This window comes from Macrotis lagotis, chromosome 2 (genome assembly GCF_037893015.1).
Source record: "Macrotis lagotis isolate mMagLag1 chromosome 2, bilby.v1.9.chrom.fasta, whole genome shotgun sequence".
Lineage (NCBI taxonomy): Eukaryota > Metazoa > Chordata > Mammalia > Peramelemorphia > Peramelidae > Macrotis > Macrotis lagotis.
Window position 1 is genome coordinate 331,676,837 of NC_133659.1, and position 17,278 is coordinate 331,694,114.

Genomic DNA, 17,278 nt, shown 5'->3' on the forward strand with positions numbered 1-17,278 from the left:
GCTCCTGTCCATCAAGGGAGTGGCCATCAGCTCAGTATGTGCTCCAAGCCAGAGTTCCATAGGGGCAGAGGATTTGTTAAGAAATTCCATTAGGAGGAGTTGCTGGAGTTTCTTTGGACTCTCTCTGGAGTTTGGATATTCCTGACTGCCAGCTTGCGGAGAAGATGGGCAATGCCAACCCACTTCAGGTTGCTGAAGGGAGAAGCTGACTCAGGGACTGGTCATCTCCATCATGTCCCCTGCATGCTGAAAATGTGAGCTCCTAGAGTCCAGTGTTCCTCTGTTGGTCTCCCCATATCTTGGTAGAGTATTTGGCACAGGATACACTATAAATCCTTAGTACTTTTCATTCATTCATTCATTCATTCATTCATTTATTCATCATAGACCCCATTTTGGGAGAAATCTCTTCTCCAAACCAATTCTCTTTCTCTGACTTCTCAAGAATTCCCATTTCTGTCTGGTCAAAGGTGAACCAGAGCTACCTCTTAATTTTAAATTTTCGGTTCCAAATTCTCTCCCTTTACCTAAGAGCCTCCTCTCTTAATTGGATTAAACGAGACCTTCCCACTCTTAGTTTGATGATCTTTAAACAGTACAAACTTAAAGGGAAGACAGATTAGAGCTTTGACTCAAGGGAGATGAGGAACTTTGGCTGGCACCTTGGTCATAATCTTATTTCTTAATATATTCTATGCCACAAGGAAGGTCTTAGTCTAGACCAGCCTTGTCCTAATCTTTTCAGTGTTCTGGACCCTCAGGAAAATATGGCAAAATCAATGGATCCCTTCTCAGAATCATAATTTTAAGAGTATAAAATAAAATACATAGAATTGCAAAGGAAACTAAATAAATCGAAATATAAAATGTTCAAAAACCAAACAGATGACAGATAAAAATCTCCCTGGTTTAGTGTTCTATGTTTTCACAGGAGACATTGAGTCCCAAATCCTTGTGCTTTATGCCACTCCAGTGTCTTGCCCCAGATAATGTGGCTTATCAATGCGTGGGCTGCCACCCATGAGCCACCCCAGAGGAGACATTTCATTTTAGGATACTCCCATTTTGGGTAATAATGCTGACTGGCTCAGGGTGACATCATTCCCAGGACTCTTGTGCTGTAAACAAGAGTTGGGAAATCTCTCATTGGCTGAACGGTTTGGCCAGATGACTGCGGGCCATGAGAAGGTGGCCAGAGCTCAGCCTGGAACCTGCCGAAGATCAAAGCCAAGGCCCTAAGGAGCCCAGTTCCCCTGCCAGCAGCCAAGAGGATGACACCAAAGCCAGCCTGGACCTCAGCCACCCACAACTTCCTCCTTTCCTGGTTCTCCTGATTTATTCTTTATGCCAGGCCCTATGGGTGAGTCTCTATGTGCCCCTGCTGGGCTTCTCCATGGCACTGGTAAACCTGGCTTCCTACTCCCTCTCCCTCTCTGTCATTGGCTTCTACATACTGTGGCGCAGCAGTCTGCAGACAGCAGGGCTGCTGACTCTCATCTTGGCCCGGAAGCTCTTTGTGGAGGTGGCACTGCCCATGCACCAGGCTCTGTGGCAGCCCTGGCTGGAGCTGAAGGTTTGGTCCCTCACCTTCCTTTGGACACTATTCCAATGGGCCTGGGGCTGTACCTGGAACCTGCTGAGACATCTGAGCCAAGAGCTGGGCAGGACCATGCTCTCCTGGGCTGAGTGGGGCTATGGCAGCCTCCTTGGCTTTTGCCGAGACAAAGGCAGGGCCTTAGAAGTCATCATAAGCAACATTCTACAGCAGCTATTTTTCACCTTGCTCATGAGCTGCCTCAAAGGGTTCTGGGCTGTTTTCTTACAATGGGGAAGGGTCATCAGGGGCAAATGCTCCCAGCTCCTGGACACTGCCAGGTGCTGTTGGGATCGACACACTACACTGCTCTCCCTAGAGACCTGTGCCTCCAACCTCTCCTGCACCGACATCCCCCTGAGCCAACGCTTCCCTGGGCCAGACCCCTCCACCTTTAGCTGGCACTCCTCAGACTCCATCAGTCTCTGCTCTCTGGTGGTGCAAAGGAAAGCAGAAGGGGGAGCCCAGAATTGCCCTTGCGGGGGCAGTTCACAGCTGCCTCTGAACACCAGGTTCCACAGAAGGAGGGCTGCCCCATCCCCATCAGGGCAGGTCCTAGTGCAGCAAGTGAAGGCCATTTGCATCCTTATTATTTTACTCTACATCTATGGTGCCTCCCTCTGTATTCAAATCTTAAAATAAAGTGACCCAGATTGAAATGGCTTCATTCGTGCATCAAAAGCCCTCTGCCTCCAGGAAGCCTTCCTTCCCTGACAGCCTTTGTTGGACTCGACTTTCACCCACAGATTTCACCCAGTACCCTTCTTGTTGCCCCTAATGCACTTGGCACAATGATTACTAGAAACTAGAGTGTTGGTTTGGAGTCAGACAGCATGAGTTCAAATCCTTTGCCTTTGTTCATCGACAGGAACTTGGCCAAGACAACATAGATTCCCCATCTGCAAAATGAGACTATTGGATCAGATGACAAGCCTTCCATCCCAGACTTTTGGCTCAAGCCATTTCCCCTCAGTTTCTTCATTTGTACAAGAGGGGTGGGGGTGAGGGGTACTAGATGTCCTCTTGAGGTCCCTTCTCAATCTAGGGACCCATTCTAGTAAGCTGCTTCACCCTGATAAGACTCAGTTCTTTGATGGAAAATGGGTCTAAAGATGATGATGGTGATGGGGGGTGATATTTGTCCTTTGTTCTCAAAGAAGCCCATGACATCAGGGAGATGATGCCTTACAAACCCATGAATTTGATTTGAGTGAGGCAGGGAGGGACTGTGCTAAGTTGCCAGCCTGCTTCTCCTCCAGAGCCACCTGGATCCAGTAGACAACTGGAGAATCAGGATGACTGGAGATGGACGGCCCTAGATGAGAGGCAGCCAAGGCTGAGTGACTCGTCCAAGATCACACAGCTAGGAAGTATCAAGTGTCTGAGGCTAGATTCGAACTCCTGTCCTCCTGACTCCAAGGCCAGTGCTCTAACCTTGTGCCAAAGATATTTTGGTACTATCTCCTTCACAAGGTTGTTATGAGAAGAGGCAGCAAAAGCTGGAAATCACAGCAGAAGCTTGAGCTAGGGTCTGAAATGGGTAGCCCCTTCCCTCCCCCAGCTTCTATTTTCCCAAGTTCTGCCCATATAGGATTTAATAAATATAATATGAATAAATATAAATATATTTAATAAATATATGAATCATGCATGCATAAAAGACTGAATGGATGGATAGATGGGTAAATGGATGAGTAGCACAGTAATTTTGGGAGGGGGCCTGGAACTCAACCTTGGGTCCCCTGGCTTAGCAACCCAATTCTTTCCAGTATGGTACAGGGCTTAGGGTACCTTGCAATCTCTTCCATCTTACTTCTATCCATCCATATCCATCTTATCCAGGGACATCTCTTCAATTATAGATTGTCCAGTGAATGTCACATTTGCCCTAGGGTCCTCCTGGGTCATTACAGTTCAGACTAATGATAATAGTGACTCTGGGGTGGCATTTTGAGAGGACTTGACATTTATTGTCATATCTGAGCCTCACAACCACCTCAGGAGGTTTGGTATTATCCCAATCTGACAGATGGGCAAACAAGACTCTGGACAGTGAAGGGACTCATCTAGGGCCTATAACTAGGAAGAGACAGAGAGCTTGAATGGGACTGGGGGATCCTGTCTCCCAGTTAGAGGTTCATTCCTCTCCACCATCATGCCTCCCCAGAATGGGGAATTAGTTGTATCATGATAGCCTGTGAGTACCTCTAGTCCCTAGGATGTTTCCCCACGTGGATCCTGTGCCCCATCATGACCTCTAGCTGTGTGACTTTGGGCAAGTTAGTGGTGACAATGGAATGCAATATAGGTCAGAGAGCTCACAAACTTGATATCATGGCACCATAGCATTAACTGCCTCAACAGCTGGCTATGGGCTCTTCACTGGAAGCTTTAAACCACTGCCCTCTGTGTGGATCAAGCTTTGGGTCTTCTCCTCCACCAGGTGGCCTCTTTCATGTCTAACTCTACGTAAAGGCTCCTTGCTGATCCTTGACCATGAGGTTCCTTCCATGCTCATTCCAGAGGAGCACATTCCAAGGATCCAGAGACTGTAACAAAAGACATATCTAAGCCTTCGGGTCTCCTCCTTATTCCCTCCCCACAATATCTCTAAGGGTCGGAGGAAAAGAGATTTTGCTTGGGAGAGCTGAGGTCTGGGTCCCACATTTCAAGAAGGACCCTGGAAAGTGTGGGCAAGACCAGAGGAGGGAATATCCAAGGCAGAAGGACCCAGAACAAAATGCTATCATTATTCAAAAGGATTCTTTGGGAGGCAGATGGTGATGTTTGTCCTTTGTTTTTTGGTTTTGTTTTGTTTTTGTTTATTTTTTGGTTTTTTGCAAGGCAATGGAGTTAAGGAAGGTCACATGGCTAGTTTAAGTACCAGAGTTCAGATTTGAACTTGGGTATTCCTGACTCCAGGGCCAGTGTTCTATCCACTGTGGCAACCAGCTGCCCCTGCCCTTCATTTTTCAAAGACCCATGATGACTTGGCGGAGCCAAGATGGCGACAAGAAGGGATCGAGTCTTAGGAGCTCTCTGATAAAACTCATCAGCTAAGGACTCTAACTAAACTTTCGAGAGACAGAACCCACAAAGGGACCCAGGGAGGCAGTTCTCCTACTCAAGGTAACCTGGAAAAGAGCAGAAAGGCTCTGCTCCCTGGGATCAGAGGGGCGGCCTGCCAGAGGGGTGGCCCACCAGAACGAAAGAACCTCATTCTCCCGGAGGCAGCCCCAGGGCGCTGGGAGTCTCAGCTCACAGCAGTGGGGGAGTCTCCTGAGCTGCACCCCCAGGAGCACTGGGCACAAAGTGGGGGAACAGCAGGGGACCTCTGCCAGAGCGAGCACGTGGAGCCCAGCACTCTGGGCACACAGGGAGCAGCCTGGTCTTTCCCCAGCCCTGATCCAGGAACAGAAGCAGGCAGAGCTGGTAAGCAGGAGCCCCCAGGGCATGAGCCCATTGAGCTGAGGGAGGGGAGTGAAGAGAGACTGCAGAGCTCTGTCCTCTGCCCCTGGAACAGGACTCTGGGGCTCTGACCACATTCAGATCCTGATCCCAGTCTAGACCCCCCCATAGAACATCAGGGCCTCCCACCTCGGCCCGTGGCAGAGGGGGCGCTTATGGTCATTCACAGACCAGGAGGGAGGACAGAGCCTCACACACTGAGACCCTTGTGGGAGTGTCCCAAAAGCTCAAGAAACACCCCAAACCAGGCCCAGGCTGGGAAAATGAGCAAGCAGAGAAACAAAAAGAAGGCTATTGAGAAATATTTTGCAAATGAGCCCAAGAAGGACCAAAATACTCAGTCTGAAGACGAGGAAGCACAAGCTCCTGCATCTAAAGACTCCAAGAAAAACAGAAATTGGGCTCAGGCTATGACAGAGCTCAAAAAAGACTTTGAAAATCAAATGAGGGAGTTGGAAGAAAAACTGGGAAAAGAAAGGAGAGAGATGCAGGAAAAACATGAAAATGAAGTCAGCAGCTTAGTCAAGGAAATCCAAAAAAAATGCTGAAGAAAATAGCATGTTAAAAACCAGCTTAGGTCACATGGATAAAACAGTTCAAAAAGTTATTGAGGAGAAGAATGCTTTAAAAAGCAAAATTGGCCAGATGGAAAAAGAGATAAGAAAACTCTCTGAGGAGAACAAATCCTTCAGACAAAGAATAGAATTCAGGGAGATTGATGAATTTAACAGAAATTAGGAATCAATACTTCAAAACAAAAAAAATGAAAAATTAGAAGAAAACTGATATGGAAAACAGACTTAGGAAAGATAATTTAAAAATTATTGGAATACCTGAAAGTCATGATCAGGAAAAGAGCCTTGACATCATTTTCAAAGAATTACTACAGGAAAATTGCCCTGATATTCTAGAAGCAGAGGGCAAAATAGAAATGGAGAGAATCCACCGATCCCCCAGAGAAAGAGATCCCCAAAAACCAACCCCTAGGAATATTATAGCCAAGTTCCAGAACTCCCAAGTCAAAGAGAAAATATTACAAGCAGCCAGAAGGACACAGTTCAAATATCATGGAGCTGCAGTCAGGATCACACAGGACTTAGCACAGCAACTACATTGGAAGCTCGCAGGGCTTGGAATACAATATACCAGAAGGCAAAAGAGCTTAGAATGCAGCCAAGAATGAACTACCTAGAAAGGCTGAATGTCCTCTTCCAGGGAAAAAGATGGACTTTCAATGAACCAGAGGAATTTCAAATGTTCCTTTTGGAATGGCCAGATCAAACAGAAGGTTTGATCTTCAAATACAGGACTCAGGTGAAGCATGGAGATTGGAGGAGAAGGGGTAAATATGAGGGACTTAATGAGGATGAACTGCATGCATTCCTGCATAGAAAAATGACACTGATAATACTCATATGAACCTTCTCAGTTAATAGAGCAAGTAGAGGGAGCTTTTATAGTTGAAGCACAGGAGAAAGCTGAATTCGAAGATAAAATATAGTGTAAAAATGGAGTCAATAGAAAAAAAGGGAAATGGAATGGAAGAAAGAAAAAGGAGAGGGGAGAATAGGCCAAGATATTTCACATAAGATTTTTTTTATTACAATGAGCTATTGCAATGATATGGAAGTGGGGAGGCAAGGGGGAATGAGGGAACCTTTGCTCTCATCAGAGATGGCTAGGAGAGGAAACAGCAAATATACTCAATGGGGTATAGACATCTGGAGTAAGAAAGAGGGGGGAGCAGGGGGAAGGGGTGGGGATGTGAATAAAGGAGGAGAGGATGGACCATGGGGGGAGAGTGGTTACATAGAACACATTTTCTTTCTTACTTCTTGCAAGGGGCTGGGATTGGATGGCCTGCCCAGGACCATGGGGCCAGGTAGATTCTGGGCCTAAGGGGTGGTATGGGGGCTCAGGGCTTCTTGGCCCCAGGACCAGGGATCTGTTTGCTGCGCCACTCAGTGACCCTACAGCAGAGTCAGAGTGAAAGGAGAGAGAAAATAGAGTACATGGTAGTGGAGAAATAAGAAAGGAGGGAGTTGCGATCAGCAATGGCAACGGTGGAAAAATATGGAAGTAACTTTTGTGATGGACTTATCATAAAGAATAAGATCCACCCCCCAAAAAAAAGACCATGACTTTAGAGAAGTGATGGCATGACATGCACATGAATTAGATTTGAGTGAGGGATTGCTGTGCAAGGTCACCAGCCTCACTTCCCTTCTGGAGGCATCTGGACCCAGTGGTCATATATAGATCAGGATGACTGGAGATGACCCTGGATGCAGGATTATGTTACTTGCCCAAAGTCGCACAGTTAGTAAGTCTCTGAGGCTGGATTTGAACTTCGGTCCTCCTGACCCTAGGGCTGGCACTCTATTGGCTACACTAGCTAGCTGCCCTAGATTTGGTTCACTGCTGGCTGACATTTATAATGCACTTTAAAGTTTGCAAAGAGATTTGCATATATTTCATTGGATCCCATCTTGGGAATTATTTACTATTATTATCCCCATTTTACAGAGGAGAAAACTGTGGTGGACAGAAGTAAAGTGATTTTACAAGTGTTACACAGCTAGGAATTGTTTGAAGTAAGATCTGAATTCAAGTTTTTCTCTATTCTACCCAGTGCACCATCTAGCTGTGTCTAATTCCTCCTGTTCTTAAGCTGCAGAAGGCAGGATGAGTTCAGAGAGGCAGGTTGACACAGTGGGCAAAGCATAGAAATTGGAAATGAGACCTGAGTTCAAATCATAGCACCCATACTTCCTGGCTGTATGACCCAGAAGAGGTCCCTCCCCCTGTCTGCCTTGGTTTTTCCATCAACTCCATGGGTAGTCTGGTGATCCCTATGGACCTCTTTTCAGAAAAATCACTTTAAAGATATCACATGAAATATCTTTAGGATTTCAACAGAAAAATTATATTGAAACTATTATCAAAATATTTCTTAAAAATTCACAGACCTGGAAACAGTCTAAAGTAACAGAACACCTTCTGTGGGGGGTGGGGGGAGAGAAGCAAGAATGGGGGGAAAATTGTAAAACTCAAAATAAAAAAAATCTTTCTAAAAAAAATTATAAGGGGTGGTTAGGTGGCGCAGTAGATAGAGCACTGGCCCTGGAGTCAGGAGGATCTGAGTTCAAATCTGACCCTCAGACACTTAATAATGACCTAGCTGTGTGGCCTTGGGCAAGCCACCTAACCCCATTTGCCTTGCAAAAAAGACGGCAAAAAAAATCATAGACCTCAGATTAAGAAGGGGAAGGTAGAGGGGAATAACCCTAATATATTCCAGACCCTGTCCATTGGGTGGGTTCTGACACTTATTGTGGCACATTCAGGAAGCCAAGGTAAATTCTCAGGGCCTCAGTTTTCCCTTCTGAAAGATGAAGACATTGAAAGAGATGTTACAAGTTTCTTCTAATAGGGATAATAATGTCTGTGGAATGTGATTCCCAGTGTTCCTGATATTCTATGAAATATTCAACCCCATCAGGATTTCTTAAATCAATTGAATGTATTAATACTTTTTCAATTGATTTTATTTTATTTTTCCAGTTACATTCTATGAAAGTTTTTCAACATTTGCTCACATGCATATTTTTAAGTTACATAATTTCTTTCACTGTCCCTTCCCACATCAGTGAAAAGTCAGGTAAATATTATACATATATTTGTGTTGAACATTCTTATAAACTTGTCATTTTTGGTGTGAGGAATTAGAATTAAGGGGGGAAAAAAGAAAACCAGGAGAGGAGAAAGAAATACTTCAGAAATTTTTAAAAAGTGAATTAGTGAGGGGTGGCTAGGTGGCACAGTGGATAGAGTGCTGGCCTTGGAGTCAGGAGGACCTGAGTTCAAATCCAGCCTCAGACACTTAATAATCACCTAGCTGTGTGACCTTGGGCAAGCCACTAAACCCCATTGCCTTGCAAAAACTAAAAAAAAAAAAATGAATGTAGTGTTTATTCAGATTCTGTAGGGTGTTTTGGTTCATTTTCTTTTTCTCCCTCTGGATGGGAATAGCATTGTCCACAGAAGGTCTCCCAGGGTTGTCCTAGCTCTCTGAACCACTGAGAGGAGCTGCTTACATAAACTCACAATGTTGCTATTAATGAGAATGTTCTCTTGGTTCTGTTTCCTTCACTCAGCATCAGTTCTTGTAATTCTTTCCATGCTTCTCTAGAATCCAACTATTCAAGATTTCTTATAGAATAGTATTCCAAAACATTCACATACCATAACCTGCTCAGTCATTCCCCAGTGGATGGCATCCCCTCAATTTCCAATTCTTTGCTGCTACAAAAAGAGCTGCTGTGAATATTTTAGACCATTGGAATTTTTTCCCATTTTTTTATTTTCTTATGGATATAGACCGAGTGTTAGTATTGCTGGGCCAAAGGGGATGATCAGTTTTATTGCTCTTTGGGCATACTTCCATATTGATGAACTAATATTTGTTAAAAAAAAAAAAAACAAAAACCAAAAACTTCCCCTGGCATTCTCCCAGCCTGTTAAAAAAGATTTCCTGGTGCCCAGCAGATAGCCATATGCTTTACTTCCATAGGGTGAATCTCAAAGTATAAGCAACTTTGAGTTAATCACTAATACATAGCAAAGACAGGAAATGAAATCTAAAAACTAGTATTAAAATAGAAAGAGGAACTTTACATATTTTATCTGATTGAAATAAAGATGACTGGGGCAGAATGCTTAATTAGATTCACCAAAGGAGTTCTCCACTCCCATGATCAACCAAAAAAGTTCTTAGGGTTAAAAAACAAAAGCTGGGAGTGGAGGGTAGGCAGAGACATGTCAGACCCAAACATCTCTGTCTGCTCAAAGGACAATCTCTAAAAATTATACTAACTGAAATTTAGAAACCAGAATATTGTTAAAAAGGAATTTCTAATTCTAAATCAGACTGAAGTTTTTGAACAAAATAGCCTTCATGCAAAAGCTAAAAAAATGGGAGGAACTGCTACCTATTGGTTCTGAGGAAATTGAATTTCAGTCGGCAGGAGCATGAGAAACCACATCCTCCAACTCCTTCTATAGGATCTTAAGATGTTAAGAGCTAGAAGGAATCTTGAATAATATTTAGTCCATGAGGAAACTAGAAATGGAAGTTCAGAATAACTTGAGAGAGAGGGGTAAGCTGAGCCACATGGAAACAGCTATGCTACCATTTTGAAAGTGAATCTTCTGGGGTGGTGGGGTGGCTAGGTGGCACACTGGATAAAGCATCGGCCTTGGAGTCAGGAGTACCTGGGTTCAAATCCGGTCTCAGACACTTAATAATTACCTAGCTGTGTGGCCCTGCACTTTAACCCCATTTGCCTTGCAAAAACCTTAAAAAAAAAAGTGAATCTTCCCACTTAGATTGACAATGTTCCATGATGACATCACTCCTTAGGTCTTTGTGCTGTCACTGATTGGGTGTCAACATAACAAGAGGATATGGTCTGGTAGCCAGAGCCCAGCCCTGTGGCTGCTGGAGACCACAACTTGGGTGCTCAGCTTTCCTATTTACCAGCCAAAGAAGTAATGCCCCAGGGAGCCTGGCCCCCAGGGATTGACAGCCTTCTTCTTTCTTGGTCACAGTTCTGATCACTCAAGTACTTAGCTTATAGAACTCAGTCCCTGTCGGGAGAAATCTCCATGTTAATGTTTGCCCTCTCTGCAGCCATGATGGGTCTGGCTTCCCACTACATCTCCATCTGTGTGGTCTGTCTGTATATCCTATGGCGAATCCAGCAGGAAGCTGAGATGCTGTCCATGAACATGTTCAAGAAGCTGTGTGAGGAGATGCTGTTCCCCATTTTCCAGGTCATATGGAGCCCCCTACTCACTGTCAAGACCCACTCTCTAAACATGCTGTGCACCACATTCCACTGGGCCCAAGACTGCACTCTGTGGCTGTTGAAACATCTGAGGACAGAGGTGAGGCTACCATTGCTGTCTTGGGCCCAGGGGGCTTATTATGGTCTGGTCAGCTTCCACCAGAAGACCAAGGGCACAGATGTCATCCGGCAAATCATTCTTCAGCATCTCTTCTTCACCTGCCTCTGGGGCTGCCTGCATGTATGTAGGGAGATGGTCATCCAAGGGATTCAGGCCATGTGTGCTCATGGCTTCTGGTTCCTCTATGATTCCAGAACATGGTGGGCTCCCCTGTCAGCCCCTGACTCTCTGGAAGCCTGCCCTTACAGCTTCTCCAGCACTGGCATCCCCTTGAGCCAGCGCTTTCCAGGGCCCGACCCCTCCACCCTCAGCTGGCGCTCCCTAGATTCAGCCAGCCTTAGTTCCCTTGTGGTGCACAGGAATGTAGGAGAGCAAACCAGGACCTGCAGCTTTGAGTCCCCGGGTGTGTTTCCCACCCTCAGGTGTCAGAACAAGAGGACCAGAATCACCTCCCCCTGGAAGGAGGCCCTGGCTCACCACCTCAAGAGAGTCTGTCTACTGTTGCTGCTTCTCTTTCTCTATGACCTGATGGTACTCCATGGTCAGGTCAGAAAATAAAGTGACCAAGTGTGAAATGACTCCAGGAATTTGTCTTTATTTGTATCTGATGCAAATAGAGAGACTTAAAATCCTATTGAAATCCTATTTATCTTTTTTATATAATTAAAAATATGCTTTGAATGATTGTTCCCCCACCATTCTATTACTGAACCCTCTCTCTCTCTTTTTTTTGTAAGGCAATAGGGTTAAATGACTTGCCGAGGGCCATGCAGTTAGGTAATTATTAAGTGTCTGAGGTCAGATTTGAACTCAGGTCCTCCTGACTCCAGGGCCGGTGCTCTATCCACTGTGCCACCTAGCTGCCCCCTGGACCCTCTCTTTTATCAATGAGAACAATTTAGCCTAAACATTTGCTACAGAAACATTTTATGACAATATATACAGTAATGGTAACCTTAAGAGTCATATCTCTATTTGGGAGATAGGTAGTGTATTACATGGAGTGCTAGGTCCGGAGTCAGGAAACCCTGGTTCAAATGCAGCCTCAGATATTCACTAGCTGTGTGACCCTGGGCAAGTCACTTAACTCTGTTTGCCACCCCAAATGAAGTCATAGTCAGACATGACTGAAAGAAAATAGGTCTTCATTGAAACCAAAGCTAGATACACAGAAGAAGCCTGCTGAAATCCTACTAATGAATCCCCTTTCTCTGGGAACCCTTTCAAGTTTCATAGCAGGAGTAACCTTTTCCTGTAGACATTTGGAGGATCTTCCCAAAGAAAACTGGATAAGGATGAAATAAGTTGAAAAACTATTGACTCTTGGGGCAAATCTCAAGTCTGAATTCAGTTCTAGTAAATGCAGGTCCTGAATTGAATTGACTCAAAATTTAACCAACATTCAAAATTTCCTTATAGAAATGCTTTGTATTTTTTACATGCTTGCCATTTCTGTATAAACCACCAGCTCTGTGGAGTATGTAATGCAGGTATAAGGATTATCTCCACTTTCAGGAGGAAATGGAACTTTAGGGATATGAGACTTTGGGATCCAGTTTCCCCATCTTCTGAGACAGGACAAGTTTGCCGATGAAGTGATGGTATACCTAGAGAGCCCTAGAGAAGCATCTAAAAGAACTAGTTGAAACAATGAACAGCTTTACTAAAATTCTAAGATATAAAAGAACCCAAATTAATCATCAGCATTTCTGTTTACTACCAACAAAGCCCAGCAGTAAGAGAGAGGAGGAAAAAAAGGCAGGAGAAATTCCATTTAAAACAGTTAAAAACAAATACTTGAGCGTCTACTTTGCCAAGACTATATAAGAACACAGTTACAAAACATTTCACATAAAGACAAATTTAAACAATTGGAGAAAGATCCAATGTTTCTGGGTAGACTGAGCCAAAATAATAAAAATGACAATTCTACCCCAAGTCAATTTTCTTATTGAGGGCTATACCCAATTAGCAAAGAATTATTTTATAACACTAAAACAAAAAAAAAAAATTATGACTTCATCTAAAAGAACAAAAGGTTAAGAAACTATCAAAATGGGGGCAGCTAAGTGGCACAGTGGAGAGAGCACCGGCCCTGGAGTCAGGAGGACCTGAGTTCAAATCCAGCTTCAGACACTTCATAATGACCTAGCTGTGTGGCCTTGGGCAAGTCACTTAACCCCATCGCCTTGAAAAATCTAAAAAAAAAATCAAAATAGATGAAAAAATTGTGAATAAAGGTGATCTAGCAGTATCTGATAAAGTGGTAATCATGGAAAAAATCTGCTACTGGCTAAGAAACAGAATTGTAGATCACTGGAACAGATTAGGTGTACAGTACATAGTGGAAAATGACCATAGTAATCTAGTATTTAATACGCCTAAAAGTCCAGGCTTTTAGGGTAAGAAGTCACTAACAAAAAATTTCTGAAAAAAACTGGAAAGCAGTTTAGTAGACTAATATCTCACATTGTAAACCAAGATAAAGTCAAAATTGATGCCTACTTGAGAAACAAAGGAAGATATTGTTAATTAGGAAAGCATGAGACATATACCCGTCATATTTATAGATAAAGGAAGAGTTTGTAGATAAAGGAAGACAAAGGTAGAGAGAGAGAGCATACATTACAATTTTGATTATATGAAATTTAAAAAAATTTTGCAGGGGCAGCTAGGTGGCTCAGTGGATAGAGCCCCGGCCCTGGAGTCAGGAGGACCTGGGTTCAAATCCAGCCTCAGATACTTCATGATTACCTAGTTGTGTGGCCTTGGGGGAGCCACTTAACCCCATTTGCCTTGCAAAAACCTAAGAAAAAAAATTAAAAAATTTTGCAAAAACAAAACTTATACTAAGGGGCAGCTAGGTGGCACAAAGAGAGCACTGGCCCTGGAGTCAGGAAGACCTCAGACTCTTAATAATTACTAAGTTGTGTAACCTTAGGCAAGTCACTTAACCTCTTTACCTTGCAAAAACAAACAAAAAAAACTTCTGCAGTCAAAATTTAGAAGGTAAATAGGAAACTGAGGAAAAATTTTTGCAGCAAGTTACTCTGGTAAAGACCTCATTTCTCAAATATATGGGGGGACTGAACCAAATATATAAAAATACAAGTCATTTCCCAACTGGTAAAGAGTCGAAGGATATGAACAGGTAGCTTTCATACAAAGAAAGCAAAATTATCTATAGTCATATTAAAACATTCCCTAAATCACTGTTAATCAGAGAAATACATATTAAAACAACTCTTAAGGTACTACCTCTAAGCTATCAGAGTGGCTACTATGACAAAAAAAAAAAAGAAAATTGGAGGATGGATGTGGAAAAACTGAAAGACTAATGTGCTGTTAGTGGAGTTGTGAACTAATCTAACTATTCTGCAGAACAATTCTGGATTATACCCAAAGAACTATAAAACCATGCATACCTTTGATCCATATCATTGGTAGGTCTATGTCCCAAAGCCATTCCAAAAAAGGGAATAGGATCTATTTGTATAAAAATATTTATAGCAGTTCTTTTTGCAGAGACTAAGAATTGGAAATTGAAGGGATGCTCATTAATTGAGGAATGACTGAACAAGCTATGGCATCTAATTGTAACGAGCTATTATTGTGCTATGAAAAATGACAAGCAGGATGATTTCAGAAAAGCCTGCAAAAACTTACATGAAGTGATGATGCATTGTGAAGTAAACATTACCTGGAGAATGTTGTACACAATAATAGTAATATTGTTTGATGAAGAACTGTGAATGGCTAAGCCATTCTCAGAAACACGATGATCCAAGACAAATCCAAAGGTCTAATGTTGAAGAATACTATCTGCCTCCAGAGGAAAAGCAAAACAATATTGATTGAGTATAAACTGAGGCATACTATTTTTCTATTTGGTTTTTTTTAAATTTGAGTCTTCTTGTACAAAATGACTAATATGGAAATGTTTTCCTTAATTACATATATATATATATATGTATGTATATATATACATATATACATATATATCTTATTGCTTACCATTTCAGGGAGTGGTGGGAGGGGAGGATGGAATTTGGAACTCAAAACAAGTAAAAACATTGAAAAAGAAAAAAGAAAACATATGAACTATTTCCCCAATAAATGAGAAAAAAAATATAAACAGATGTTTGTTTTCAGAGAAAAATCAAAGTTGTTGGGGTGGCTAGGTGGTGCAGTGGATAAAGCACTGGCCCTGGAGTCAGGAGTACCTGGGTTCAAATCTGGTCTCATACACTTAATAATTACCTAGCCATGTGGCCTTGGGCAAGCCACTTCACCCCGTCGCCTTGCAAAAAAAAAAAATCTAAAAAAAAAATCAAAGTTGTCATCAATAGTCATATTAAAATGCTCTAAATCACTTTTTAAATTAAAAAAATTTCCAATTACATAAAAAATCTTTTATTTTTTTACCATTGAGTTCTAAATTTTCTCATATGCTCTCTTCCCTATCATTGAAAAGGCAAGTAATTTCATAAAGGTTAGACATGTGGAATCATGCAAAACAAATCCTTCAGAATTATCTTGGATTTTTATATTGCTGAGAATAACTAAGTCATTCACAAGTGATCATTGTACAATTCTGTTACTCTGTACAATGTTTTCCTGATTCTGATCACTTGATTTGGCATCCGTTCATTTAAATCTTTCCAGGTTTTTCTGAAAGCATCTTGCTCATCATATCTTATAGCACAACAGTATTCCATCACAATCATTTACACAATGTGTTAAGCCATTGTCCAATTGATAGGTACACTCTGTTTCCAATTCTTAACCATCAATAGAAGGGCTGCTATGAATATTTTTGTACAATATGCCCTTTTTCTAATGACCTCTTTCACATAAGAGAGGGAGTATTCCTAAGCAAGGGAGCAGCTAGGTGGTACAGTGGATTGAGTCCCAGACCTGGATTTAGCTTCCTGACTTCAAATCCTACCTCAGACACTTACTAGCTGTGTGATCTTGGGCAAGTTCACTTAACCCTATTTACTTTGGTTTCCTCATTCATAAAATGAGCTATAAAAGGAAATGGAAAACCCCTCAGTATCTTTGCTAAGAAAATCCCAAATGCAATCACAAAGATACATACATGAGTGAAACAATTGAACATTCCAATTCCTAAGCAAACAGACAAGAATGTACAAAATATATTTATAGCTCTTTTTTAGTTAGCAAAGAATAGGAATCTGAAGGGGTGCCCACAAATTGGGGAATGGATGAATAAGTTGCAATTTGCAAAAATATAATGGAATACTATTTTGTATTTTTTTTTGGTATTTGAAATGATGGAGATAGTTTCAGAGAAATCTGGAAACATATATATATATATATATATATATATATATATATATATATATATATATATATATAAACTGCTACAATAGGAAATGAATAGAATCAGGAGGATAATTTGTATGCAATAAGGTAAGGGCAAATAACTTTGGAAGAATTAGGAGCTTGTGTAGTTGGAGATGCATGATTAGGAGGTTGGCAGCCCAGGGAACAGCAATAAAGTAATTGGGGATGTATAGATGAGAAGTGTGGGTGGAGCAACAAAGTTGAGAATATGTGGAAGGGAACCAGTAGTCCTTTTGGGCTGGGGGATCCAGTGTTTTGTTGGTGGGGGCTTGTCTTGTGCCTGGGAGCAGGGATTTGTCTTGTACCTGGGGAGGCTGGTCCTTCCCATGGACTGGCAAGGTACTTTGTTGGGGACCTCCTCTTGATGACTTGGATGGTGGGATGGAGGCTGGTGTTAGTTTGGGGCCAGCTCAAGGGTTGACTATTTGCTCTTCAGGACCTAGGAGGAACTGACTACTGGGAAGAGGGAACTGGCCTGGCTGAGGAAAGTTCCAGAGGAAATATGATAAAAGTGTTTTTCTGAAAATACACATCTATTCACATAATTTCCCCTCTTCCTCAGTAAACTTCAGTGACTCCCTAATATATCTGGAATCAAATATGAAGTCCTCTGTTGGCACTGTAAGATCTTTACAACCTGCCCCCTTCCTACCTTCCTGTTGTTCTAACATTTTACTCCCCTCCTTACGCTGGTCATTACTATGTATTTATTTTGAATATTTTGAATATACTTACATAAGTTCCTGTTGTTTCCTTTAATAGAATATAAGATTCTTGAATATTAAAAAAAATCAAAACTCATGAACAACCACAATTCCAGACTAATGATGCAAAGGCTCCCTGCCTCTGATAGAGTGGGGGAAGGACTCAGAGTAT

The 17,278-nt window shown here is 42.3% G+C and overlaps 1 protein-coding gene across 2 annotated transcripts; it reads left to right on the forward strand.

Moving 5' to 3' along the window:
• The first annotated feature begins 1,114 nt into the window (after window positions 1–1,114).
• Window positions 1,115–11,610, forward strand: LOC141515422 (uncharacterized). Of its 2 annotated transcripts, none has more exons than XR_012476325.1 (2): window positions 1,115–6,404; window positions 10,755–11,610. XR_012476325.1 is itself a non-coding variant. In XM_074226965.1 (2 exons), exons 1-2 carry the CDS (start codon window positions 6,230–6,232, stop codon window positions 11,588–11,590), a joined length of 1,011 nt encoding a protein of 336 aa, XP_074083066.1. In that variant the 5' UTR covers window positions 6,138–6,229; the 3' UTR covers window positions 11,591–11,610. The 2 variants fall into 2 exon arrangements, 1 of the variants encoding a protein (XP_074083066.1); XM_074226965.1 differs by having other exon boundaries at window positions 6,138–6,404.
• The last annotated feature ends 5,668 nt before the right edge of the window (window positions 11,611–17,278 follow it).